Here is a 26,559-nt window from a genome sequence, read left to right on the forward strand (position 1 = left end):
TCTCGTACATTGGATGAACTTTATTATTCTCAGCAGTCGCCAGGCACTGCACACGCTCCGTTACGCCAGGGCTACATTTCACACCACCATTTGAGTTGTTTCTCAATCCATTTGTAGAGACTACGGGACAGGGACGAAGAGAGGAGGAGGGTTTCGAGTGATCCCTGAAGGAGAGAGTTAGTTCAAACAAAGCACCAGGGCTTCAATTGTTCCTCTCCGTGCCATCCTGGTTGGAGGAGTTGCGGTCGTTTGGGTTGTTCATCTGGCGCCGCAGCTGCTCGACAAGCTCGGGATTGGCAGCCTGCATCTGGGATGCCAGCTGCTGGCCCCTGCATGTTGTATGCGCAGAGAAATGTTAACAGAATTATTAGGCAATATCAAAGCAATAGAATGAAAAGAAATCAAACCATGAGAAGACATTTCAAGGAGACACAAGCACAGCGACCCGCCGCAGTAGCTCGGTGGCCACGTTTCGACAGAGGCACCATTCAAAACCATGCGTGTGCTGCGCACAACCCTAAGTGGTCTAAAGTTGATCCCAAGCCCCTTCACAACAGCGCCCCTCGTAGCCCCTGTGTTGGACGTTAAAGGTGCACTGAAGAGGAATCTGAACTTGTCTTTTTGCCGCGGGAACTCGATCTACACGTTCCGAGCTTTCTTAGAAACTTCGACTGTGTGGCCGATTTCCCTAATTAAATCGAATTAACGTCCGGATCCCGCCTTTCTTTTTAAATTCTGCCCCGTACGATGGGCGGAGTCGACCAACGCGTGGAGTGCCTTTCATCCAGTCCCGTGGCGGCTTGCCGCTCTGCCATTGGCGGAGTAATACGTAGTAGTCCGTAGTAGCAAATAGTCCGCGCACATTTTTATTTCTGCAGGCTTATTTTGCGGTTATATTATCTGCGAATGAAACTATTTATTCATGGAAACCTAAAAAAGAAAATAAAGCGAAAGCAAAGCTTCCACAGAGCTGGTTGAAAGGCACTTCACGCGTTGGTTGACTCCACCCACCGTACGGGGAAGAATTAAAAAAATAAAGGCGGGAGCTGGACGTTAATTGGATTTAATTAGAGAAATCGGCCACGCAGGGCAATAAGTCGCAGTTTCTAAGAATGCTAGGAACGTGTAGATCGAGTTCCCGCGGCAAAAAGACAAGTTCAGAATCCTCTTCAGTGCACCTTTAAACCCTGCAATTTACAACTTTTACAAACCCGACTGAAAGGCAGTAAATTTGTGTCGTGAGGAGATAGCAGAATGGCAGTAGATAACTACGATTCTAGACAAGCAGCTTGACCCTGCACGCAACTGTCAACTATAACTGCTGTATCAATTGATTCATGACCGACTGGCAGTTTTAACTTAATTTTAGCCAAAGCGAAGCAAACAACTGAGCACACTCTACCCGACTTTTAAGCATGCAGCTATCTGTGAAGCAGGGAGGGACTCTCGTCACACGCCTGCGTGGCTACAGGAATGCTGGCGTAGCAACACTTACGCTTGGAGGAGTGCGTCCAGTCCGCCGCCCGTATTTTGGCTCAGCCCTCCAGACATGAGTCCGCTCATGCTGTTCAAGACGAGAGATCAGAATGACAAACAATTAAAACTGCCAGCCTGTCTCGCAGCCGAGGGCTCGCTTAACGCAAGAAATGCTTCCTCTCCATGACATGCCGCTGTTCGTTCATTGAGGGCCCAGTATCGTTGCACAGCGGCAGCATTGGCATGAGCTGTCTCGCTTCTAGTATATCCCTCTAAGCAGTTACGCACTACTAACTCTCGCAACCATTCGGTTCAGTCAAAACACTTAATGCTCTACTGCTACAGCAATGGAGGCATCTGCCCGGAGTGCGGGAGGCACAGAGTTTAAAATCCTGCAGTGCAACCTGTTAACCGATGGGCATAAGCACCGCACGGGCAGGCAGTTTGGCGTTCTCAGTGGATGAAACTCATCATCATCATCAGCTTGACTACACCCACTGCAGGGCAAAGGCCTCTCCCATGTCTCTCCAACTAACCCTGTCCTTTGCTAGTTGCTGCCACTGTATCCCCGCAAACTTCTTAATCTCACCCGCCCACCTAACTTTCTGCCGTCCCCTGCTACGTTTGCCTTCTCTTGGAATCCACTCCGTCTACTAATAGGCCACTACACAGTCTTTGATTTTAAAGCGTGCGCTCTTAGCTCGTTTCTCAGTTTTGCGACGTCGGCACCACACCATCCACAACACTGACCTTGGCAGCATGCCATGATAGGTACGTCAATAATGGCACCGCACGTTTTGAGTGGAGCACCAGCAGTGATCGCTAGCTTAGAGCATCACATACCGCAGCTAATGCTAATAACCATCCCGTGAGTTTTTCTCAAGATCTGCTGTCTCAAATTTGATCACTCATAATTATTACAAATGCCGATGCTTTCTGGTAAGTAGTTAGCAGCCCTTGCCGTGGATTCCAGCGACTCCCTAAATAACTTTGTATTATATTACCTTCCTCTGCCTTTGGATAGGAACCTCTGGGTTGGCACACAGAGGAAGTCAACAAAACCTCACTCTACTGACCATTTCAAAAATGAGACATTGACAAACCAGTGCTTCATATGTGCACTAGGTACGTACTGCAGGTAGCATTTCTTTGTTGGCTTTGCCTAACACAATGTTGCATCATTTCTCTCGTTCAAAATGTGACCTTAAATTATCTGCACTAATGTCAAGCTTACACAGCTTACATAGCAGAGTGTTACTTGCTGGTCCAGAGGCAGAGTGCTCATTGCGTTCCGAGCTTGCATTTTGTTAAAGGCACTTCACACTTTCAGCAAGACATGGAACCAGGCATTAGAGTACAACTTTAGTGCGGCTTGGCAGCTTTGGCATTTTGCTGCTGATCCCAAGGTTGCAGGATCAAATCCTGGCTGTGGTGGCAGCATTCGCTGGAGGCGTAATGCAAAAAGACGTTCATGTGTTATGCAGTGTCAGTGCACATTAAAGATTTCCAGGCGGCCTAAACTTATCCTGAGCCCTGCACTATGGCGTCCCTCGCAGCCCAAGTGTAGCTTTGGGACGTCAAACGTACTTATGTTTACCTGCAGCTTACTGAGTAAAAGCAACTTATAGCTGCCCCCGTCATTCATGAAATGGTTGCTGGATTTCAAACAATGTTTCAAACAAAGGAGACTTACATGTTTTGCATGCTGGGGTCTTGCATTAGCGTGGCGGCCTGGGAGGGAGACAAAAAAAACAAACAAACGTGAAGATGTTTTATAGCACCCCGTGTGGCATATTTCACTCCGTACATTCCTGAGCCCACCTAACAGGTCAGCAACTGCAGGTATGTAGAAAAGTATATACAAATTTATGAATTTTGGGTGAAAAAAGAAAGCACACGCTTAAGTTCAGGGAAAGATTAGTTGAGAATAGAGGGGGGGAGGCAGGTCTTGGAAGCCATAGGCATGTGCAGAAAGGAGGCAAGCGGGGTGCATATATTTTGTCTGTTCTCTGCTATCTTGAAAACAGGGATGGGTGCTACCATAAAATTTGAACCCCCCCCCCCCCCCCCCCCAATGGAGACATCTGTGCAATGTTTGAAGCCCAAAGCGTAGAACAAGAAATGTTCAAAAGGAGAAACTTCCCGATGGCACAAACATATGCAGGCAACCAGAAAGAAAGCCATGCAAACAAGAGGTGCCTGTGGTACCACATTCTACCCCCCTTGTTTCCCTAAGTGCTTACCATGTTCATGAGGGTGGGGTTGTTCAGCAAACTTCCAAAGTCTAGGCCGCCACCGCCACCGCCGCCACCAGAGGGCCTACGCATGTCTCCGTTGCCCGAGCTCTACAAGCGTGAGAAATGCAATCATTATCGTCATCATCATCATCCTAACTACTTCCAACAGACCCTGTCCTGTGTCAGCTGCGGCCGCTTTATCCCTGCAAACTTCCCAAATGCATCCGCCCACATGACCTGCTGCTACTCCCTGCTAAAACTGCCTTCTCCTCGCATCCTCTACTGCAAAACAGGTATGACCACTGCCTGAGTTAGCAACAGTATGATGTATTCAGCCACGATGTGAGGTAATGTGGTGCAAAACTCTCTGCTGCCACTGTTATTAACCAACCACAGGATGCCAAGACTGCTGTAATCATAATGAAATGATCTGAAGCCTATGAATTCACTCAGCTGTGGAAGCGCTGATGTGCTCCGACTGGCCCTTGCCCTGCCATATGTGAGGCTTAGCACAGAGTGCAGCGACACGTCACATTAGGAACTCCCACTATGCCTACTGCAGAGAACAAACAGGTGAACTAAGACATACGGCGAATTGTTAGGTGCTATGCAGTGTGCAATAAGCATGAAAGGAGAGTGGCAGAGTGAAAGAATGAACAAAATGAGTGCTGGTGACAGGACTAAGAAAGAACCGTAGGGCATTGCTTTTTTTTTTTCCTTCTCTAGCACTGTTCCCATATCAAACAAATTTCATCCTCTTAGCTCTTTCAACGTAAAAATAAAAATCCATTTCTGCTCAACTGGCTTGGCAGCCACTGGAACAGGGGGCAAATGATGGGAGCGTGCTTACATTCACACAGCAAGGCTGCTGACAAAGAAATTCTCTCTAAGCCTAGTTCTGAACTTTGCACCTCTTAACTGCAATGCAGGCACAAGGATCGCTGCAGTATCAATGCTCTTTGTGTCGAGTATGTTTGAGTTGATAAAACTGGCACCTTAAATGTAACTCTGGGTTGCTCTCTTTTATGTAAACGACTGTGGCAAACCTTGTGAAACCAACGTGCACACTGCAACTGAAGGCATCAAATTACGTCTGTACAATCTTACATGTGCAGATTACAACATTTTGATGTCTATTTTCAGTGCAGAGTTAGAGGGTTATAGAGATAGTTTTGATATTTTGAGCAGTTCCTTCAAAATGCGGGAGCATAAATCAAGACTCGACTTCAATCACTCACTAGGTTCTTTCAAATGTCCCCAGATCACTCAAGGTCGGGCAACAACAGGCTACTAAAGCATGTATGCATTCCACACGTATCTGAATAGGAAAAAAAAGAGCTGGACAAAAGCTGAAGCTTTGTTCAATTTCACGTGTTGAGCACATGGGTCAAGGCTCCTAGCAAATGCCGGTAGGCACAGTGCCGTTTTGTGTAATTTATTTTCTTGGGACCTCAAGGGTCTTGCATATAACCATTCATGTGTTTCTCAAGTGTAGCAGCTGCAAAGGTTGGCCAGCCCTTATTTAACTTATTTTTCACACATCAAATACACTTGCAACTTTTTTTATTTATACCTCAATGAAATCTGAGCAGGTGGTGAATGAACCCGAAGTCCTCGGACCCTGGCAAGTCCAAACAAGCGGACGTTGTGCACAACTCACCGCCATGTCGCGGAGCTTTTCCTCGGCGACCCGCAAATTGTTGACGTAGCTCTGGTTCTCGGGATCCAGCTCCACGGCCTTCTGGTAGCACTCCTTGGCCTTCTGGTGCTGGTTTAGACTTGCATAGGCTAGACTGTGGAGGCACAGAGACATTTCAGCATGCAGGAAGAGGAGAGATGGCTATAGCGTTATAGAAACTGGCTACGCTCACCCTATTCGGCCATATGCTTTGCTATACTTGGGGTCAATCTCCAGTGCCCGCTTACAGTCCTCGATGGCGTCCAGGTGGTTATCCAGCTTGCTGTGGGCTGCAGCTCTGTAACAATCACAACATCCGTACCCTGTCAACAAGTGGTCACAAATTAGTTTATGTCACGAAAGAGCAGCATACTTTTAGCATATTTTATGCACATTTTCTTTTGCGGAGTCTGCCGGCTGTGTAGCAGTCTCTGTCAGCGAAAAGCTTGAACACCTTCTAGTCAGACCCTTATCAAATGCATCTGTGGAGTTTGGAATGGTGAAGCTTTGGACTGCACGATGCAATTACTTCAGCTAAGTAGCGTCTCATGTGGGGGAAAAAAAAAAATCGAAGCACACCACACTTCATCTCAATGGCCTCGAAGCAAAATTCCAAACACTTGTAGCCCTGAGCTTCATTCTTCAAAAGTGTCATGGGATGCTCATTACAATGCATGTGAAAACACTCCTCTCGACTAAGTCCAAGAAAACTCAGCTTTGTTGATACCGTAAACTTTGGATGAGCTAGTTAGGAAGATGGCGCTACTTTGCCAGGATGACAAAGCGATAGAAGAAAACGTCTATACTCCCATTGCCAGCTCTTGTGCAGTACAACTGTCCCAACATGTTGGCTTTCTATTTCTTAGTGGTTTAACACGACTATGCTTGCACTGCATTAAGTACACTCTTTGAGATCTATGGAGCGCCATAGCTAGGAATTTCATTATTAACCCTTTGAAGGTTTTTGCCGTATATGTGCGGCGGCGGTTTTCTGTCCCGCAAGGTCTTTGCCGTACGGGTACGGTTTCGATCTTCCGTTTGAAATTTTGCGCCAAAAGAACAATGCGTGCTCACTGGGGGGTGCTGCCACCTCTTACGACTTACAAGAAGTGTTTGAATTCTGTGCTGCCTTCTTACGGAGATAAGCAGAACTTATGTCTAGCTTTAGCACGGCGGCACAGACTGCGGCAACACCCCTTTTGTAGTTTTGGTTTCGTTGCGTGATCGCAACGGAGTCGCGCGAAATTTGAGTTTTCTTTTTGTCAGCACTATCTTGCAGGGGCTGCCGAAGTTGATTTCTATCTTTATTGGCGCTGCTCTTAGCTTGCTTATCACCGTTGCTCGCGGGGTATTCTCGCCCTCTGTGGCAACGCGCCTACGCGGTTTCAATTCCGCCGCGGGATCGCAACGGAGTCGCGCGAAACGTGTTTTCTCTTTGTGGGCACTGTTTTGCAGAGGCGGCGAAAGTTGATTTCTATCTTTATTGGTGCTGCTCTTAGCTTGCTTATCACCGTTGCTATTCTATTCTATTGAACATTTTCCAGTTGTGAGTGATGCTGTCACCAAAGTACTGTTCCTAATTTTTTTTTTACTATTTATTCTCGATTATATACATTTTGTAGATTCAAGATCCGCAATAAAGTAATTTGACCACCTGGGAAAGTTTTCTTCAAAATAATTCGACCCTCAAAGGGTTAAAACACAATAACTCTACAAGTGCACAGCGTTGATGGTAATAAGGGGGATGCTTTTGGACACGCGTGCAAACTGCAAAATCAAATTTTGGCACTCTTAACACCCACCTGTTGCAGTAGTAGACAGCATTGCGTCCGTCCAAGCTAATGGCTTTTGTATAGCACTCCAGAGCAGCTGTGTACATTTCGAGCTTCATCATGTTGTTGCCTGCAATGAAGTTGCCAGTGCACTTTTAGCTGTGGCCACTCCCCTCGAGTGTCACAGAACGAGCGAATGAAAACAAAGCGTCCGACTTCCCACAGCAACGTGAGTGACTGCCAATGCGCACCCACCTTCCTGCTTGTACTTCTCAGCTTCAGCTTTCTGTGCTTCAGTTGGTTCAGGTACATTTTCATGGCTAGTCTGTACCTGTGGAACAAAGTGCAGGGCAGTATATTGCAAACTAGCATTCCTTGCATTAATATTAACAACAAAGCACGGTAGATATATCTGTAGCACTAAAAATAATTGGCTTCTTGAAGTAACTTATCGCTGACTACAAAATCTGAAAATTAGTCAACAGGCTACTGAAGTCCGTGCAGTAATAACAATGGGGCAGAAAGCAGGATCCCACAATAGGGGATATTCAAAATTCCGCAAGTGCGCTTTCCCGCATAACAATGTTGCCCCCAACAAGATGGCTGACCATGCGTTTCCAGCTGAAACAAAGCAAGAAAGACTGGTTTTTTGTTTGATTCTTCCAAAATACGTTTCTCACATTCTATCCACACCTTTAGCGCCTGTCCTGTAGACCACGTAGTTCATTTATAGCGAAGTCGGCCATCTTGTCTGGGGCAGCATAGTTATGTGGGAAAGCGCACTTGCGGAATTTTGAATATCCCATAATTGCAGCACACAAATGTATTCCACTTGCTGTCATTTTGTGTTGATGAAGTACGGCAGCCCATGGTAAAATGTAGAGACAGTGACTGAGGATTAGCCTGACATTTCAGTATATCAAAAGACTGCAAGGAATTGCCCCTCAAAGCATATGGACATGAGCATATGGGATGAGCAGTGGACTATGGTGTACAGACGATGGCGTCTGCAATCAGACATAGCTTTTCAGGCCAGGAAGAAATGTGCAAGTGATTCTAGAAATGTTTTTAAACAGTTCGGAGTAGCTCAGCCCAGCAGGTTGGTCACAAAAAATGGCATATGCCAGCCCACAATCCGTGCTGCACAGACATAGGTCTCATTTTGGAGGCCACATTATAGCGAATGTTGGGAACATTCCAAAACAGGTGCCAAAAACAGTGGCAAACGCAATGTCTAATTCTTGGACTCTACACAATCCTCACTGGTGCAATTCGAATCAATGCAGTTCACCAAAACTGACTGATTCATTTTCATGATATTAGACATGTAAAATAGGTTTGGTTGGTTTATTGGGGTTTAACGTCCCGAAGCAACTCAGGCTATGAGGGACGCCGTAGTGAAGGGCTCCGGAAATTTCGACCACCTGGGGTTCTTTAACGTGCACTGACATCGCACAGTGCACGGGCCTCTAGAATTTCGCCTTCGTCGAAATTCAGCCGCCGCGGCCGGAATCGAACCCGCGTCTTTCGGGTCAGCAGCCGAGCGCCGTAACCACTGAGCCACCGCGGCAGGGTAGAAATATAAAATATAAAATAGGAGTGACGTCAGACACACTCCGTATTGATGTGAAGTTAACATCAACAGCATGTGCTGGGTAGATTGGGCTTACGTACACCTAAACTGGATAATTTACTGTCCTACACTGTTGGAGAAAAAAAAAAAGGAAGGAAAGTCGGTTCTTACATGTTCTTGAGGAAGTGCGTCACCAAAGATTTCCAACAGTGGCCTGGACACGACGAGGCTCTCATTCGTAAGGTCCTCAAGGCTGACTCCATAGGCAGTCTCTAAACATTGTACTGCAACTGCAAAGACAAGCTCTCAATGCGTTTGCATCACATAACTATAAGCCCCCTATGCAACAGCAGCTGCTTCTGCATAAATGTGCTCATGTGCAGCCACTAAAAAATATTTGTTAATGAACACATACTGCGAGGACACGCTAGAAGTCTCAAGTCTCAGCTAGTTGCAGCGGGAATAAAGAAGCACAATTTCTAGCTCTGGTAATGTTTGTTTGGCAGGAAAATTGAATTCTAAAATTTTCCCATCACTCAATTCAAAAACACAATGTAAACACACACACAAAAAAAGGACTCTGTGATCACTAATTTGAAGTGAATAGTAGTGTTGCCCAGCTTCAGGAATCCGTGCGCAAAAATAACTCGACACACCATAGTTTGCTTGAAGAAACGACCAGTAGTGGCAACAACTTCACTTCGTTTCTTTGGCCTTTTCTAACTCAAAAAAAGCCCCGTTTTTCGGTGAATGTAGTCTTTGTCATTAGAACACAGTAATCTATCTGTACACGCCAATTCCAGTCTGCCTTCAGTGTCCGATTAAGCCTAATGAAATGCATCATCTCCAACCAGTGTTTCACCACTGTACAACTGCCACATTTTTGCCTATCTCGACTGCATGCCTCCCCTCTCTCCCAATAACAATGTTATTTGCAGTATGTGGAAGAAAACTTCGCTGCTGTTAAAAAACAGCGTCAACACTTGAGACGGATGTGTTTACTGAAGAAAAAAAAATGTTAGAAGTGCATTAAGTACCAAAGAGACTGCTATTTCCTCATAACATACTGCTCTCCTATTTTTTGTCAGCAGCAGGGGCTGTGTCAAGTCAGCAGAGCAGCCGAGCGGATGACTCTGCAACTGGGAAGTGCTCTGTGCGCATGCTCGTAATTTCATCAGTTTTTCCACTGCGGTCCTTGGTGGGGTGCTGGATGACCGTCTGGTCGACATTGCCGTGATAAATGGGGAGAGCTGCACTCAGATTTCAGGCATAAAACGCACCTTCCACGCTTTCCTTGGCATCCGCGCTCAAGTCGGCTGTCTGGAGTTGCTGACGAAGGAACTGCACTATGGACAGCACCAGCCTCTTCACGTGCGACATACCCAATCCCTGGAAAAAAAAAAAGAGCTTGAATTGCTTTCATCCAGTACTCAACACGATGTAGACAGCAAGAGAGGATGGTTATAAAGACAAGCGCCCTCGGTCTCTCCGGTGAATGAAAATAAGCGTGCACAGGCTTCGGCGTGCCGTAAATGGCTGTCAACCAGTATGGCCGAGAAAGCGTATGCAGCATGTGCACTTTACTGCAACCGTACTCACTGGCAATGAACACGGCTGTCTGCCTTCATGTGCCTCATGATAAAAGACTGCTGCTACTCGGCACGCTACACTGCATCCAACAGGTGGTCTGGAAACCTCGGCCAAGCTGGCTTGTTAATATTTGGTTAGTTGACAAAGTAATAGACAGAAATTGGCCACTTCGCTCAGGGTTTCGCAGATGCAGAGCTCAAGCCAGCTGCGTACGGACAGCAGTATTTCGTAAGAGTTTCTAACGCGACTTCGACGATAATGTGAAACGAGGGAGGCGGTAATGAGGCCCAAAATTTTCATGCTTCAGAAAAAACAAAATGACGTCACTCATAACCTGCCTCGCATCACTGGCTTACATTCGACGCATTTTTCACGGTTCCAATCGTTCATCTTTGGTATCAGTATGTCACAGTGTTGTAACGAGTACAGTTTGTAAAATGACGGGGCGACAGGTTCAAGCGTAGATGCCAGTTCGCGTACTATTACTGGATTACAAATCGGCAGATACGTCGCAGTAACTGGACACCAAGAAGCAAGGAGAACGGCAACAAGCAACTAACTAATGCAACGAATGAAGCTCTTTCGGTAAAATGCGGATAAGGACGAACTGTTTACTACCGCCGTACCGGCATCGCTTTGGGAACGGGTCGAAAAAAATCTCATCAGGCTGCACATTACTGTCACTAGTAAAAGCAGCTGTCCCCATCTGCTTTTTTATTTTGTTTTTCTTATCTGATGCAGCGTCAGTTCCAATCACTTTGGGACACGTGTTAATACGATGGAGTAGGTAGGTACCCTAGCTAGTGTCAGTCGACCTCAAAAGCGAGGGTTCAGGTGGACGCGAAGCGGCGAGATGGCCTCAGAAGCACTAATCGGTCGCGTTAGTAAAACATATTGACAGCAGGTGGCAAAAATCACGTAACAAAACTGGGAACGCAGCGTTCTGAGGTAGTGAAGAACGTAAACAAGCGTCATTCATGTAACTCGACCGTAGCGCAACGACCCTTGCGTTTCGGGAATGTGTAGTACACGTACAACATTCTTAACAAGATCAACCCCTACGCTGAAGCTTACGATCGCGAAACAAGAACCAGCGAGTAAAGGGGAATAGAGCGGCAAGATAGAATGATTCTCGCACCCCGAGATGGTGTACCCCCCCGAGACGACTGAGCGAAGACAGTACGAGATCCCTAAAAGCGCATTTTAGCCGCCTCTACTGCATGGACAGTCTCAGAAATATCCCGATGAACGCTACGCGCACCGACAAAATCGGCTACAAAAGCCAAGATCAGACACTAAACTGCAAGAACATACCTTACTAGCCGCAGGCCCGGCGTACAAGGCATACAATACTGACAAGGCGTGACTTTTAATTCATTTATTGTGCACGCCAAGTAGAACAGAGGCTTGGCACCACTTGACTCCGCGCTGTTGTAAGGTAATGTAGCTATGTTCGGGTTACTGCGCTTGTAGAAAGTAATTTGTAAATTATAATTAAAGTTGAGAATACTATGGTCGTTAATAAATTTATTACTGCTAAGATAAGGAGTCAATGGCTATTATAAGTATTATAAACTTTGTTGACTTGTGGCGCCGCCTAGGCAGTACTCATTGATTAGCAAAAATGTCAATGCCTAAATGTCAGCCAGCAAGAAATGTCGAGGCGGTCGGGTGTGATGGGGCGGAGGTAACGTTCGACCGTTTTAACTGGTGAAGGTAATTCTGTAGCTGGAGTTAGTGTGTATGTGGTGTGTTTTACGCCTATAAGGCATCTGTCCAACAAGGGTGAAAACAAGAAGCGTCTTTAATTTGTGCTGTGAAACGTTGCCGTCGTCGTTTTTGGTGCTGGCCCGATATGTCGCGCCGGATGAAAGTAACGCAGCGTCTCTCTGCCGTGTTCATGTGATCGACTAAGTGCCGGAAAATTTTTATCTGTGACGTGAAAGAGGCGAGGTCTGCTTCCGCCACAACAATGTTCAACGGCGCAGACGTGCTTGCCAGGCCCACCACACAGACAACGGCGCCTAATATGCCGCCTATGTTCGCGTTTTGCGAACACACACCAAACACGGAGCTCATCGTCGTTCGGCACCATCGCCGCAGTACGTCCGACGACTTGAAGCTCGATGGAGAGCAGCAACAGCAGAAGAAACGAGATGTGGCGTCGTCGTCGTCATCCAGTGCGTCAGTCGTGCCGCCTCAGTCTCCGGAGAAGGTCAGGACGAAGTTGATGTCAGTGTGGAACAATGTGCGCTACGGTTGGACGATGCGCAAGAAGGCCAACTTCAGCGATGAGGAAGCCATCTGGCTGTTGGGTATCATGTACCACCGCAAGATTCAGACGAAGAGCTCGGCCGCCGCGCTCTGGTCGAGCTCCTCGTCTCTGTCTTCGCAGCGGTCGTGGAGTCCGCTTGGTCAGCCGCTCGAGCCAGCGACCGACGACGACGGCAGGCTGGCGAGCTATGAGCTTTTCCTCGAGGACTTTTCGAGCCGACTGTGGTTTACGTATCGGCGCGAGTTTCCCGCCATACCGGGCACGGACATCACCTCGGACTGCGGCTGGGGCTGTATGCTTCGCAGCAGCCAGATGATGCTGGCGCAGGCGATTCTCACGCACTTCCTCGGCCGCAGCTGGCGCTACCGCAAGGGACGCCAGAGTGAAGCCTCCGACTTTATGCACCGCACGGTCGTCAGGTCAGTTTCCGCGGCTCGTCGTGTGTGTGACCCGTAAACGTACCGCATACATCTGTGCCCCACAACGCCCGTTACGATTTTTTGTTTCGATGTGTATGTGTTGTATTCGTGGCCGTACTGTGTGTCATCAGCATCGGTCTTATTTTCTCTCTTCGAAAGAGATAAAGTTCGTTCTTTGACCCTCAAGCTTGCTCAGTGGGTGCGTGCTACTAGACGGCTGCGAAACAATAACAAGCTGGGCGCGTGTCCGTTCCCCGCGTCGACGCGATACTGCTGATGATGAGTAAAAGAGTGTGGCCACGAATTCATCTTTCTACCCCTAAAATCAATACAATTTCCTTTCTTTTTAATAATTGGCGATACTCTGACAAGAATTTGTTTTTGTTTCAACTGAAGGTGCATGTGTTTTAGAAGAGTGTGGATAAATCGCATGTTTCGCTTTCCATCTTGTCGCTGTTCGAGCAGTGGTCTGCCAGTTTGGCGAACCGCAGCTTTCATGCCACAAATGTAGTTGACATGTTGACTGCTTTACAGATTCATGCGTATGACATATGGCAATGCGTATGTCCGATTTCAGACACTCTGCGGGCTTTTAATAGGTCCATGGGCCCTGCGAATTGTACTAATTGGTGTTAGCAGTTCTTGCTTGCCTTTATGATGGTGGATAAGGAATTACCTGCGAATATCCTCAAAAGATCCGCTGGCGGATATCCGGGATGGTTATCTGTCAGCGGTCTAAATAATCTTATTTGTACTTCTGTCAGAGGTCTGTGCGAGAGCCGTTGGACATTGGTGGATCTCCCACGGATATCTGTATATCCAGTGAAGAATATACTTCGGGCGTCCGGTGAATGCACACTGGTTGATTGGGGCAGTACAGTACAAATGCTCGCGGGTTTGGTTGGATTTCAGAACAACATTCTAATAGGATTGCATGTTGCCAAATCATCAAAGGCATTTGGTCAGCAGTAAGGTTTTACCATATTAGTTGGTGTATTCATATAGTAGGTAGTGGCCAAGTATTACACCTGGGCACCACATCTTGTTCTGGAGAGCCATTGGCAAAAGTTGTATGTTTACGCTAAGAGACAAGGAGAGCATTGTCATTACCAATATGAATGAGAAAGTTAAGGTAGCCATAGAATTCTGCACAGATCTGGACGGTAGCTGAAATAATCAGGATGCTAATGAAGAAGCCAGTGGTGTCGAAGAATTGGACATCCCACAGGTCACGAAAGAAGAAGTAAAGAAAGTTTTGCAAGTAGTGCAAATGGAAAAAAATGGCAGATGAGTGTCAGGGAACTGCAACTTCGACGAAGGACAGTGGGCACACTGTGTTCGGAAAGACTTGCTACCCTGTATAGGCCGTGTCTCATGACCTTCGAACATACTGGATTCTTAGGAGAATGCTAACATCAGATTAATCCATGAGAAAGGGAACTTCAAGGACTTCAAAAATTAGACCAGTCAGATTACTGTTCATTGTTTACAGGGTATTTAATAAGGTAATCGCCAGCCACATTAGATCAACCTTAGATTACAGTCACCTAAAGGACCAGGCTGGCTTTGAGAAAGGTTACTCTACGATTGACCATATTCACAACATTTATCATGTGATAGAGAAATACACAGAATATAACCAACCACTGTATGCAACTTGAGAAGAATGGCGCAACAAAAACAAAGAACTGCACGTATATGTTGGGTTCCTCTTTCAACATCCTGTTTTTATCGCGCTCTTCGTTCCTTTGACTCTATATAAAGCCTTCATAGATTACGGGAACGCGTAACCAGGGTGTAGAAGAGGCATATATAAAAGTACTGGAATCTCTTCACTGGTTGCACAGCAATTATTGCCCTCCAGAGGGAAGTCTATAAAATACCAATCAGTAATGGTTGGTATTTGGTAACCAACCGATGGTAAAATACCAATTTTACCAAGTAATTGTAAAATACCAGTTCAAATTTAATATTAATATAAGGTAAAGCCTCACTGCAAGAAATGAGGAGGCACTGAATATGTAAATGTGGACTACCTTTCTGGTTGTGTTGACGTGCTGCTCTGTCCCATGTTGTAGTTGGCAGTGTCGTCCCACGCAGTAACTGCAAATTCCCTCAATCAGACCGAAAATTCCAATTTATGGTCTTTTCTTTTCCATGCAGCAACTTGAAAAGTCCAGAAATTTGGAAAAAGTACGCAAACTTCGGTTCTTAAAATCTGCCTTCACTCTGCGTTTGCACAGTTCATGTTAGCAACAGGCACATGTGACAGATGGTGGCAACTGTCAAGCACACACTTGCTACTTCGCAGGCACATTTGATGCCTCGTGAGACAGGATTACGGCCTATGTCTCCAACATGCGTTTGTTTTCAACCAGCAGCAGATGAATTAGCACCACTCTCCAGAGGGCACCACATCTTGTGAAAGAGTCAAATTCCCTGAAACTCTCTGCAATTCCCTTTTCACCAAATTTACCACTTCTCAGATTCCCTAAATAAGGCGAGAAAATTTCTCAAATAGAACATTACTGGTGGTTGTTTAAACTGGGACATCTGTGTTGCATTCCCTTAAAAGAAACATTCTGGAGCCCTTCACTATGGCATCCCTCATAGCTTTAGATACTTTGGGATTTTAAACCCTATAAAACCAAACCAAACATTACTGGTGGTTGGTTAAACTAGGACATCTGTGTTGCATTCCCTTAAAAGAAACATTCTGGAGCCCTCCACTATGGTGTTCCTCATAGCTTTAGGTACTTTGGGATTTTAAAGGGACCATGAAAAGAATTAAAAGACGCTTGTAAATGTTAGAAGTTATGCTCAGAAGCACTGACACCAAGTATGAGTCTTCGGAACTGAGCCGGCAATTTATTATGGCTTTTTAAAAATCGCGTTTTTTAAAATTCGCGGGCCGATTGGTGTCTTCGTAGGGAGCGATTTTGAAACCAAAACCGGGAAAACAGACGTCACTAGTCCCATGACGTCGGTAGGCCACCACACGCTGTCATTCGCTCGAGCCGCGGCAGCTACGACGTCACGGGCACACTTCCGGTAGCGGTGAAAATCGTCTGCTCGAGGCGCCGCGCGACCCCCTCGGGCAAGCGCGGGCCAGGGCATTGCCTTCACGCATATGTTTCCAATTTACCTCTGCCGCCTCTTTCTGCCCGGAGTTCGGGAGCAAAGAAAGCGCCGAGACCTGAGAGACGCTGCCGACGCACGCTGCTCCTCGGGAGTGCGACAACCGGAAGCCGTAAACCGAACGTCAGCGAATGACGTATTCATGGGCGGAGCCCAGTCCCGGAGCTGTTTTCTTTATTTTTTCTTGGTGCTCCGCGCGTATGAGTTGAGGGGGGAGAGGAGGAGCGTGATTTTTAATCGTCTATAACTTCGTTGTTATTCATGCTAGCTCGAAAATTCTTTCGCTGGGGTGACGAGTGATGGATTGCCTATCTTTACGTAATCTCAATTAATTTGTTTCATAGTCCCTTTAAACCCTATAAAACCAAACCAAACATTACTGGTGGTTGGTTAAACTGGGACATCTGTGTTGCATTCCCTTAAAAGAAACATTCTGGAGCCCTTCACTATGGCGTCCCTCATAGCTTTAGATACTTTGGGATTTTAAACCCTATAAAACCAAACCAAACATTACTGGTGGTTGGTTAAACTGGGACATCTGTGTTGCATTCCCTTAAAAGAAACATTCTGGAGCCCTTCACTATGGTGTTCCTCATAGCTTTAGTCACTTTGGGATGTTAAACCCTGTAAAACCAAAGCAAAACATTCCGCTACACTTGCTTGACCTGGCGTGTTTAAGTTTTCAAAATGTTTTTAATCTACCTTTTTTTTTTATCATGCCAGGGATAAAGATACTAAATGTTTCTTTTCGCCCAGTACCATGTTTTACAGTAGTGCCTTCTTGCCATAACCATTGAAAGCACCACTATTTTGAATTAATTAACATAGTATTGGTCAAATGTTTAGGAGAAACCCCCAAAGTGAAGTAGATTTGCAATAAGGGAGTAATTAACATATTTTGCTAATTTATTTAATTACCCATAGTGCCCTTAGTCACTGCAAGGAGGGGGGTATAAAAAATACAAATGGCATAGCGGCGTCAGGCATATAAGTAATCAAATCCACGGCAAAATAATAAATGCATAAGGCATAGAAGTATATGGAGCACTAGAAAATTGAAAAGCAGTTATTCCAGCATAGAAATGAAGACATTAGTGAACAAAATGTAGGCGGCCTTTGAAGGTAATTTGTTCCATTTGCAAATTGTTGTGAAAAAAAAAAAAAAATCTGTGTGATCACCCATACCTTTAAAATGTAGTCTGTGAGGCATAAGTATTTCTTCTTATCAAAACTGACACCACAATGGTAATCGCAATTTACGTCGACGGATTTCCAAGTGTTGTCACTGCACTGCTTCTTTCAAACCCTCTTCAGAAATATTTCCTGTGAATGACGGACAAACCTAGCACCTAAATTCGGGCCCCTTTCTAATTTTTCTCACTGCCAGGGGGCCCATTGTGTGCAGGCCTATTCAAGAATTGATCTAACATTATTCTCACGCAATAGTAATAAATTTTTTTTAGGCAAGGTTGTCTTAGTGGCCTAGATGGAGGAGGGCGAAAGGCACCTGACCTGCCTTATGTAGCCTAAGAGACGGAATGCCTAACACATGTGGGCCATGACAACAATCTGCAGCAGAAAGCCCATCGAGTACTGCTCACCAGATTCCAAAGAGAAGGCCTGCAGGGGATCGTAAGGAGGCTTTGTGCTTACACTAGGAGGATATACGTAATCCTCCAATGTTTTGTCTGAAATCTTGCACTGCTAGATTTTGACAGTCCCAGAGGCAGTGCTGATGGTGGGTACAAACCCACTGTGGAGATCCTACGAATGTCAGTTTAGTCTTTCACATGCATTTAGTAATGGCAATTCCTATCTGGTTGATAACATGCAAAGTGCTGATTCACATCCGAAATTCACGATCTGGAGCAAGCATTCAGGTTTTCGTAACGTACAACTCAGTTACATTGCTGTTGTCAACTTTTCTTTGCTGTTAAGTTAGTAAAACTTGCTCAGTGACGGGCAGTCCCATGACCAGGTATAATTTGGCTACTTCTCTTTTAACTTCTCAAGGTCGCCTCCAGTTCTTGGTCACACACTGAAACAAAGCAGTAGATGTACCCATGAAAAATTGTTTTTGATAATATCACCTCCATTGTACGTCTGAGCTAGGGGAGCGGAATAATACTTATCATTTTGTGGGCTGGCTTGCTGTCTTTTGTCATTAGTTTAATGTCGTGTAACTGCTAAGCTTGGTGGGACTGGTGGACAATCAGAGTGGTTCTTGTGTTCGCATCTTTTGTGCTGAGTATTGGTACAGGGTCTGCGGGCACTAGTGTCGCACTAGCTAATGCCTGCATCCAACAAATGTTAGTATCCCTTGTAGCCTAAGACACCCCTCTAAGCGCTGGAGTTCATTAAGTTGCTTTTGGTCATCTTGCACCTACCAGCCGCCTGTGATTCCATACTAGCAGGTGCTGGGCAGTTGACTGCATTGTGATTGTCTGGAGATTATCTTTTGAAGAGCATTTGGTGCTTTGTTCTCGAATCGAATGCAGCTTAAACAGAAGGTTTTTCTTTTCCACTCTTGACAGGTGGTTTGGCGACAGGACGGCGGACGCCAGCCCCTTCTCCCTGCACAAGCTGGTGCAGATGGGCCACGAAAGCGGCAAGCAGGCGGGCGACTGGTACGGCCCCTCCAGCGCGGCCTATATCCTCAAGGAGGCCCTCGAGGGGGCCTGCAAGCTTGACCGCATGCTGTCCGACCTGCGCATCTACGTGGCGCAGGACTGCACCATCTACCTGGAGGACGTGCGTGCGCTGTGCCGGGGAGGCTACAAGTCCAATGGGGCACCGGGCTGGCGCGCCCTGATCGTCCTCGTGCCTGTGCGCCTGGGCGGAGAGACTTTGAATGCAACCTATATTCCATGCGTCAAGGGCATGCTGTCGCATCCCAACTGTATAGGCGTCATCGGGGGCCGCCCGCGGCATTCGTTGTACTTCCTCGGCTGGCAAGGTATGCTGTGGAGTTTTCCCAGGCCTGCTCTCATACACAGGGCTGTTTTGGCGGCAGTTTCTTTATTTTTGAGAATGCTGGTTCATCTGAGAAAACATGTTAAGGCGAAAGCCTTTAATGCCTCATCGTTGTCGACAGAAGTTTGTCAGCAGAGGTGTCACGCTTATCGTTTGGTCGAAATGGTTATGACATCAGAGTGCGCGGATTCGGAGTAATGAAGTCACCCACGGATGCCTCACCCCCTTTTGGAGCACACGACAACTAATAAAATAGTTGTTGTCCGCTCCGACAGGGGGCGTAAGGCATCCGTGGGTGACCACATTACATACCTCACTACTGCAAACAGAGCCATGGATATGACCGAACTCATCGAAGCAGAGAGAGAGTCGTGCTAAAGAAGCACTCAAAGTCGGCAGTCAAAGTGTGTAGTCAAATAAAGCACTAGTGCAGCGCAAAGAGTCTCGCAGTCAATGCCAAACAGTGCGCCAGGAAAGGCGCACTGTTTGGCATTGACTTTGGAGAGCCAAAGTGCCCCCTGAATTTTAGCTTGTTATGTTTCTCAGTAAGTAGCTCAACGTGTGCACAAACTCTGGCGGTTGGTTACATATTCATGAATGGTGTGGCTAAATGAGTTTGTTGTGTGTGTTATGGATAGCCTGAAAGTTCAGCTAGAGGGGAGAACTTGGGATGCAGTATGCTTGGAGGAATGCTGCCATTGGTCGCAAGAACTCACTGCAGCAAGAATTCAAGACACCGCGTCTAGAAAAAAACAGAGTGGGCACAAACTTCGTTCTGGCTTCCGGCTTCGCTGTAGGTTTGCGACTTCCCAAGGGTCTGCACTGCAGCAGGCGAATGGGGGAGGGTGGCAGTCAGCAAGAGGTACAGCTTTGTTGCCTTCTATCCTTTTTAATTTGGCTTCTACCTCACCTTAAAAAAGTTGTCATGAGCGAATTTTTCCTGGATAGTACCTTACAACCAATAGTGTGCAACAAAATTTTCAAGCAGCTCGGTTTAGGGTTTGGTTTAGGGTTCAAGACAGTTGCCAATTTCAGCATTGCATTTGTGCTTCATGAGTTCTTACTAGCTGAATGTGTCTGTTTGTATGATGTAGCCTCTCATTTATGCCGATATAGTGGTTTGTGTGAGGAGCATAAAAAGAAGGAAAGAAAACAACCACGTCTATGGTCAAGCTATGAATTGTGTGAACAAGTTGCACGCTTATTAAGTTGATTATTACTTGCTCATTTGTTTGTTTACCTCTCTTTTTCTTGATTTTGATATATCAGCTTTTGCTGCGTGTGCAACATTTGAATTGTAACTGCAATTTTAAGGAATTGTAACTGATAACAATCACCTGTAAAGGCATAACTTTAAAAAACAATGGGCCATAGTCTTCAGGGTTTGATCTGGGGTGGTCCCATCAACCTCCCGCTGCAAAGGGAAGGAACTCAGACTCATCGTCATCGTCATCCTGTGTTATTCATGAGTAGACTTCCCTAAGTATCAAATGTTTGTGCCTCTTGAAAAGATGAAGAAAGGTTTTCGCTTGATCATTCATTTCGTCACTAAAGTGAGGAAACTTGTCACTTAGATTAAAATACCAGTGTTTTTTTTTTTTGTTTTATCGAGGATTTTTCCTGTTGACTGTTGTGCAGGCGAAAAGGTGATCTACCTGGACCCTCATTACGTCCAAGAGGCCGTCGATGTAGGCACGCAAGATTTCCCTCTCGAGGTACGCATTTTCGCTACATACCATATTATTGAGGATATAGTGTTGTCCGCTGCCTCTGTTCCACACCTTCTGCTTTTTTTTTGCCCTTATTACATGTTCATAGGCTCCTGCCAGCAGCATAGATTCGGTAAAGTTGAAAGTTTATTGATGGTTTAGGATACACAAGGAATACACATAAGGAATAAGCTGTCAATTGCTTAGGTGTAGAAGCTTTTTTAGATATTCACATTGAGACTGAAAAAAGAGCCGTAACAAGCACTGCATACTGGATAGGCAAGACGTGCAGTTTTGTTTGTAAAACAACATAAAGGAAGCCATAGAATCTTGAGATTTAATGCTTTTCTGTGTAATCTTCGGACATACCTGTGCCATCATCATTGGCTCCAATTGTCCAGTTTTGCAGAGGTTGTATTTTTAGCGTTATGGATTTAAATGCTCTGTAATGTGGTTAATGATCTGCTTCTACTGATGACTCACCATAGATTCTAGTTTTGCTGCAACATTCGGATGGTGGTTTGCTTTCTATGGAGAATAATCACCTAGGCCTTTCATAGTTGTGTAAGCAGGTGGTGCAGTCTAATTTCTTCTTGTTCATTGCATTTAACTTGGAGACTCGTGCTGGTTAGAGCAAGGAACCCGGCTTGCTCTTTTCTTTTTTAAGGCGAAAAAGCGCTCATACTCGTGGCCATGGCTCTGCCCATCCGTCCGTTACATCTGAAGTGAAAGTCGTAGCTAACACGTCATGACTAACTAGCCATTAACCAGTCATGACTAGTTATGAACCAGTCATGACTAGTCAGTCATAACCTATCATGACTAGTTAGTCATTAACCAGTCATGGCTAGTTGGTCATCAGCTAATTAGCATTTGCTACTCATGACTAATTAGTCATGAACTAACACAAGACTAGTTAGTCATGAGTCATGACTAATTATTCATGACTAGCCAATCTAAGTCGCCCGATAGCCGCCTCGTGTGTGCGTACGGCTGTCGTCTCGGTGGCAAGGCCTCACGCACTTTAGATCGTCAAAGTGCCCCCTGAATTTTTTTTTCACAACCTTTGTTTCTTGCTGTACTGAATATTAAGCGAGTGTTGCATCTCTTCTGGACCTTTTCTGAAGTGTTGTTTTCGTTGCAGTCCTTTCACTGCGCATGGCCGCGGAAGATGTCGTTCTTCAAGATGGACCCCAGCTGCACCATGGGTTTTTACTGCAAGACAGAAGAAGAGTTTGAAAAGTTTGTGAAAGATGTGAAGCAGGTGAGTGGCATAGCACATTCTTCATTGACCTTGAAATACGGCTTTCAGTGGCAAGGTCAGGGCCACCAGTTTTTGGAAAACGGTTACAAAAATACTGTAACACTGTTCGACAAGAACACTCATGTTGCTGCTGTGTTGAGCGTAAGATGTTACGCTTGCCTCCTGATTGTGGATACGGAAAAAGTTTGGCTGGTGGGAGTGGATGAAGAGGTCCATGGGTTCTTAAATCGGATTTGAAGCCACCGGCTGTAGGTAGACTATTCCTCCTCACTTCACTGTCTAGTTCACAGCCGAGTTTTTCTTTTCTTGGCATTTGCTCCATTACCTTAACTACCACCGGCTATGTGGTGGCCCAAGGTGGGTCAGAATGAGTTTAGGCTCACTGTGACATGGACAAAGTCTTAATTGATGAGGACCATTTATACAAGACCCTGAGGGTGTGCGTGTACTAGGGTAATGACGCTATGCACATGGTCGAGGATGGGTTAGATTTTCCAGTTTTTATATTTTTGTGTTTGGAAACATCCATGGACCTTTTTAGATGTTCATTGCAGAGTCCAGTTTTGGGCTGTTTTTTTTTTTTTCTACTGATGAATTGCCGCCTTTTTTTAACCCTTTGAGGGTCGAATTATTTTGAAGAAAACTTTCCCAGGTGGTCAAATTACTTTATTGCGGATCTTGAATCTACAAAATGTATATAATCGAGAATAAATAGTAAAAAAAAAAATTAGGAACAGTACTTTGGTGACAGCATCACTCACAACTGGAAAATGTTCAATAGAATTTCACGAGCGACAGTGATAAACAAGCTAAGAGCAGCACCAATAAAGATAGAAATCAACTTCCGCCGCCTCTGCAAGAGAGTGCCCAAAAAGAGAAAACACGTTTCGTGCGACTCCGTTGTGATCCTGCGGTGGAATCAAAACCGCGTAGGCGCTTTGCCACAGAGAGCGAGAATACCTTGCGAGCAACGGTGATAAGCAAGCTAAGAGCAGCGCCAATAAAGATAGAAATCAACTTCGGCAGCCCCTGCAAGATAGTGCTAACAAAAAGAAAACTCAAATTTCGCGCCACTCCGTTGCGATCACGTGGCGAAACCAAAACTACAAAAGGGGTGTTGCCGCAGTCTGTGCCACCGCGCAAAAGCTAGACATAAGTTCTGCTTATCTCCGTAAGAAGGCAGCACAAAATTCAAACACTTCTTGTAAGTCCTAAGAGGTGGCAGCACCCCCCAGTGAGCACGCATTGTTCTTTTGGCGCAAAATTTCAAACTGAAGATCGAAACCGTACCCGTACGGCAAAGACCTTGCGGGACAGAAAACCGCCGCCGTACGTATACGGCAAAAACCTTCAAAGGGTTAATGGTATAATAGGGTACTCCAGTGTGGTCTAAAGATACTTAAGTGTTTTATCTCAGCCTTTTTTGCCAGCTAGAGCTTTTGATTTGCAAATAATTAGTGCACAAATGGTCGTATTTAGAGCTGCGCTTGTTCAAGGAAATGCCATCGCCCTTGCCGAAAGTAATGGAAGTTAAAGGTTGCAGCCATTGGATAAAGACTTGAAAACATGAAATTTGACTTCCAAAAGGCGGGTTGTCATTTTATCGTTTAAATATTGCTCCGGGTTGAGTGAGAGGATGATGGACATCGCGCGATCTGCCTGTCAACGGCAGCGGTGGGACTGGCGCTCGGAACCGATGGTAGCCCTCTAATCCTACCAGCAAAGAGATGTTGGGAATCTTCCTTTGTTGGATTATCCGCCGCTGCCCTGACTATGCTGGGTATGGGACAAAGCCGCTAAAATGTGTGGCTTGGGCTGCCCTGGCAAGGCAACAATAGGGGATATTCAGTAGGCATGAGGAATCCCTTTGACCAGAATAACCAAGAAACCTGTGATGTGCGGACATATACAGAGCCTTTATATTGTGTCAGGGCAACACTGCACTCGTGCTATCTTGTGTTATCATGCTCTAAAAGAGAAAAGTAACCCAGACGAAAGGGACTGTATCATACCCAGTGGACAGTGAGATTTGATAAGGGGTTTCCTTTCTTCTGTGCTTGCAAACTTGTGCTATTCGTTTCTTTTCCGCCACCTTGAACTGATAACCTGAATAGCGTGGAGTTCTCTTGATAAACACGACATTTTGCTACCAACAGGTGACCTGCGTACAGAAGTCAGAATTTTTTATTTTTTTTTTTCAAAAATGCTTTCACTGTCAGATTACTGCTGTTCTTAGTGATCATCATTATCTGGTGAAGACAGAGACCCTTATTGAAGGGCATTTAAATATCGGTGTTTCACTCACTTCTTGCGGTATATACCACACGTCGCGGCGACGATGGTGCGCTGGCAGCGCTCGAAGGTGCAGTCATGGCTCACACGTTCATATCACCCGTAGTTATGCAGGGGAGTGTTCAGATCATTCAGAATTCTGCGCATTGTATGCAGTGCATTCTGGCCGTGGAATTTTACAGATTCGTATCATCCCAGACTTTGCATCAGCTGTGTTCGTATCATCAAAAATGTGCCATATATGGGAGGACTGCATGCGTAAAACAGCAGGCTATATATGCACACCCTTCATATTGTACATATATGCGCTATGTGTTTTGCACCGTGTTTTGCACTGTAAACTTTTCAATACATGCTGCAGCATAACCCAAATTTGCATAGTTGTAAAAATCGAGGTACTTTTTTCTAAAATGGAGCCATGGAAACCGACCAACTTCCCAAAACTTCCTATATAGTAATTGCATGCACTCCAAACAAGGTAGTCATTGCACGCTAAAGAACCCCAGGTGGTCGAAATTTCCGGAGCCCTTCACTACGGCGTCCCTCATAGCCTGAGTTGCTTTGGGATGTTAAACCCCAATAAACCAAACCAATCCAAACAAGGTAGTAATGGGGCGACAGATTCTGCTTGTCTGGTCTGTGATGCTATTTCTAAGCAGAATGCAAAGGAATGCATTAACTTTGCAAGAACACCGATCCCATAGTCACTAAAAGTGCCACCCGTCTTCTGTGTGCACATCTCTAAGACCACTGAGTGTGAACCTGTGGCCTATTGGGACACCGCTAGTCATAGGACGGCATGGAAGACAGAACGTGTCTCGACAGTTTGAAAAGGAATTAAATGGGCAAAAAGGAAGCATAGTAGTCATATCAGAAACGTCTACACACACTTTTCTCTTGAGCCATAAAATGTATGGCTCGGGCTAGGTTTTGCGAGATGAAGGAAGTGCTCCTGGTTTGACCAAATTGCCTTCCAAGGAAATAGTCATCAGTAAACAGTTTGAACACTTGTGGCAGTACCACTCTTGTTGCTGTAAAAAGTGGTCACACTACTGAATCTACTTCGAAGGGTGCCTTGTGATCGAGTTGTTGAGCTACTTCTCTGCAAAATTAGGCTGTGGAAACTTTGCCCATGCTGTGTCTCTACCTGGATTATCCACATGGAACATTGAGGAGAATTTCTCATTTTTCCTTCTCACAAGAGAAAGAAGTATGTTGAAAAGTTGTGTTTGCAGTATAGTAAACCTACGTACAGTTTGTTTCTTGTGAACAAGGTTAATTATATGGAGCTTTGCACCTGGTAACATTGTTTACTTCTCTGGCAACAGCTACACACGTTTATAGGTACTTGTAGGATAGATGTACCACTCTGTTTCATTGTTGAAAGAGACAGCACTTTTGACTGTTCATTTCGGTCTTGCCAATCTGAGCCAAAGAAGGCATTGACGAGTTGAATATGCAAGCCTCTTTCAGAGCTAACAGCATGAAATGCTTTGAGTTCCCGTTCTTGGTAAATTTGAAAAACAAAAAGTGAAGTTTTCAGCCTGAGCTGGATTTGTACCGGTTCCACAGCATAGCAAGCAACTTCGGTGAGTGACGCTCTAGACCACTTGTCCGTCGTCGAAATGATATGTAGGCATGTTGTAAATCGTATTTCTGTGTGCATTACTAGGTCACGCACAGGGTGACTTCCTAAGCGAAGTAATTAAAGCAGTGATTTAGGTTTAATCGTTAACTAAATATGCACAGACATAAACCAGTGACGCCACTTGCAGGGCACTTGCTGCATGACATGACAGGTGGCACTGCCTACCGCAGTGAGGTCAGTATATAGATAGAGGGAAAAAAAAATAAATCATTGGAAATTCGAATATGGAGTATTTAGGGAGGCAGTAAAGACAGGCAGTTATAGTGACTGTAATGACAGCAATATGAACCGGTAAAAATGCAGCTTAACACGAATTTATTTTGCCTATCCGTTCATGCACTATGCTGCTGCAGTGCAACAGTCGAGTACCTCAATCGGAATCATGATCTAATGATATGCTTGAAGAAGCACATTACGCTACAATGCTTCCAGTCATGATGGCTGAGTGACTTTGGCATTCAGCTGCTGATCCCAAGGACGTGGGTTGGAATCCTGGTCGTGATTTCGCTGAAAAC

General features: G+C 45.5%; 2 protein-coding genes across 4 annotated transcripts in view; one reads left to right on the top strand and one right to left on the bottom strand.

Annotated features, from left to right (window-relative positions):
- LOC149365853 (small glutamine-rich tetratricopeptide repeat-containing protein beta-like) lies at nucleotides 1-11,764 on the bottom strand. Of its 3 annotated transcripts, none has more exons than XM_089546800.1 (11): nucleotides 11,641-11,764; nucleotides 10,017-10,125; nucleotides 8,908-9,026; nucleotides 7,419-7,494; nucleotides 7,194-7,293; nucleotides 5,585-5,689; nucleotides 5,374-5,506; nucleotides 3,720-3,821; nucleotides 3,170-3,207; nucleotides 1,496-1,564; nucleotides 1-329 (listed from the first exon to the last, which is right to left on the bottom strand). In XM_089546800.1, the coding sequence occupies exons 2-11, from the start codon at nucleotides 10,114-10,116 to the stop codon at nucleotides 203-205; spliced, it is 969 nt and encodes a 322-aa protein (XP_089402926.1). In that variant the 5' UTR covers nucleotides 10,117-10,125; nucleotides 11,641-11,764; the 3' UTR covers nucleotides 1-202. The 3 variants fall into 3 exon arrangements, with proteins under 3 accessions (XP_089402926.1, XP_089402931.1, XP_089402938.1); XM_089546805.1 differs by lacking the exon at nucleotides 11,641-11,764 and adding an exon at nucleotides 11,465-11,622; XM_089546812.1 differs by lacking the exon at nucleotides 1,496-1,564.
- Nucleotides 11,662-26,559, top strand: part of Atg4b (Autophagy-related 4b) — an 18,050-nt gene continuing 3,152 nt past the window's right edge. The window contains exons 1-4 of the mRNA XM_089546790.1: nucleotides 11,662-13,020; nucleotides 18,693-19,114; nucleotides 20,770-20,846; nucleotides 21,985-22,104. Coding sequence (XP_089402916.1) covers nucleotides 12,299-13,020; nucleotides 18,693-19,114; nucleotides 20,770-20,846; nucleotides 21,985-22,104 — 1,341 coding nt within the window. The 5' untranslated portion in view covers nucleotides 11,662-12,298. The remainder of the gene's footprint in view (nucleotides 13,021-18,692; nucleotides 19,115-20,769; nucleotides 20,847-21,984; nucleotides 22,105-26,559) is intronic.

The sequence above is a fragment of the Amblyomma mixtum genome, chromosome 1 (genome assembly GCF_055824585.1).
Source record: "Amblyomma mixtum isolate Tamu chromosome 1, ASM5582458v1, whole genome shotgun sequence".
NCBI classification, from domain to species: Eukaryota; Metazoa; Arthropoda; class Arachnida; order Ixodida; family Ixodidae; genus Amblyomma; species Amblyomma mixtum.

Coding starts and splice junctions, on each gene's coding strand:
- LOC149365853 (XM_089546800.1), bottom strand. CDS start 10,116: ATGTCGCACGTGAAGAGGCTGGTGCTGTCCATAGTGCAGTTCCTTCGT. Junction 7,495..8,907: donor ACGCACTTCCTCAAGAACAT/GTAAGAACCGAC, acceptor TTTGTTCCACAG/GTACAGACTAGCCATGAAAA. Junction 5,690..7,193: donor GCTGTCTACTACTGCAACAG/GTGGGTGTTAAG, acceptor TGATTGTTACAG/AGCTGCAGCCCACAGCAAGC.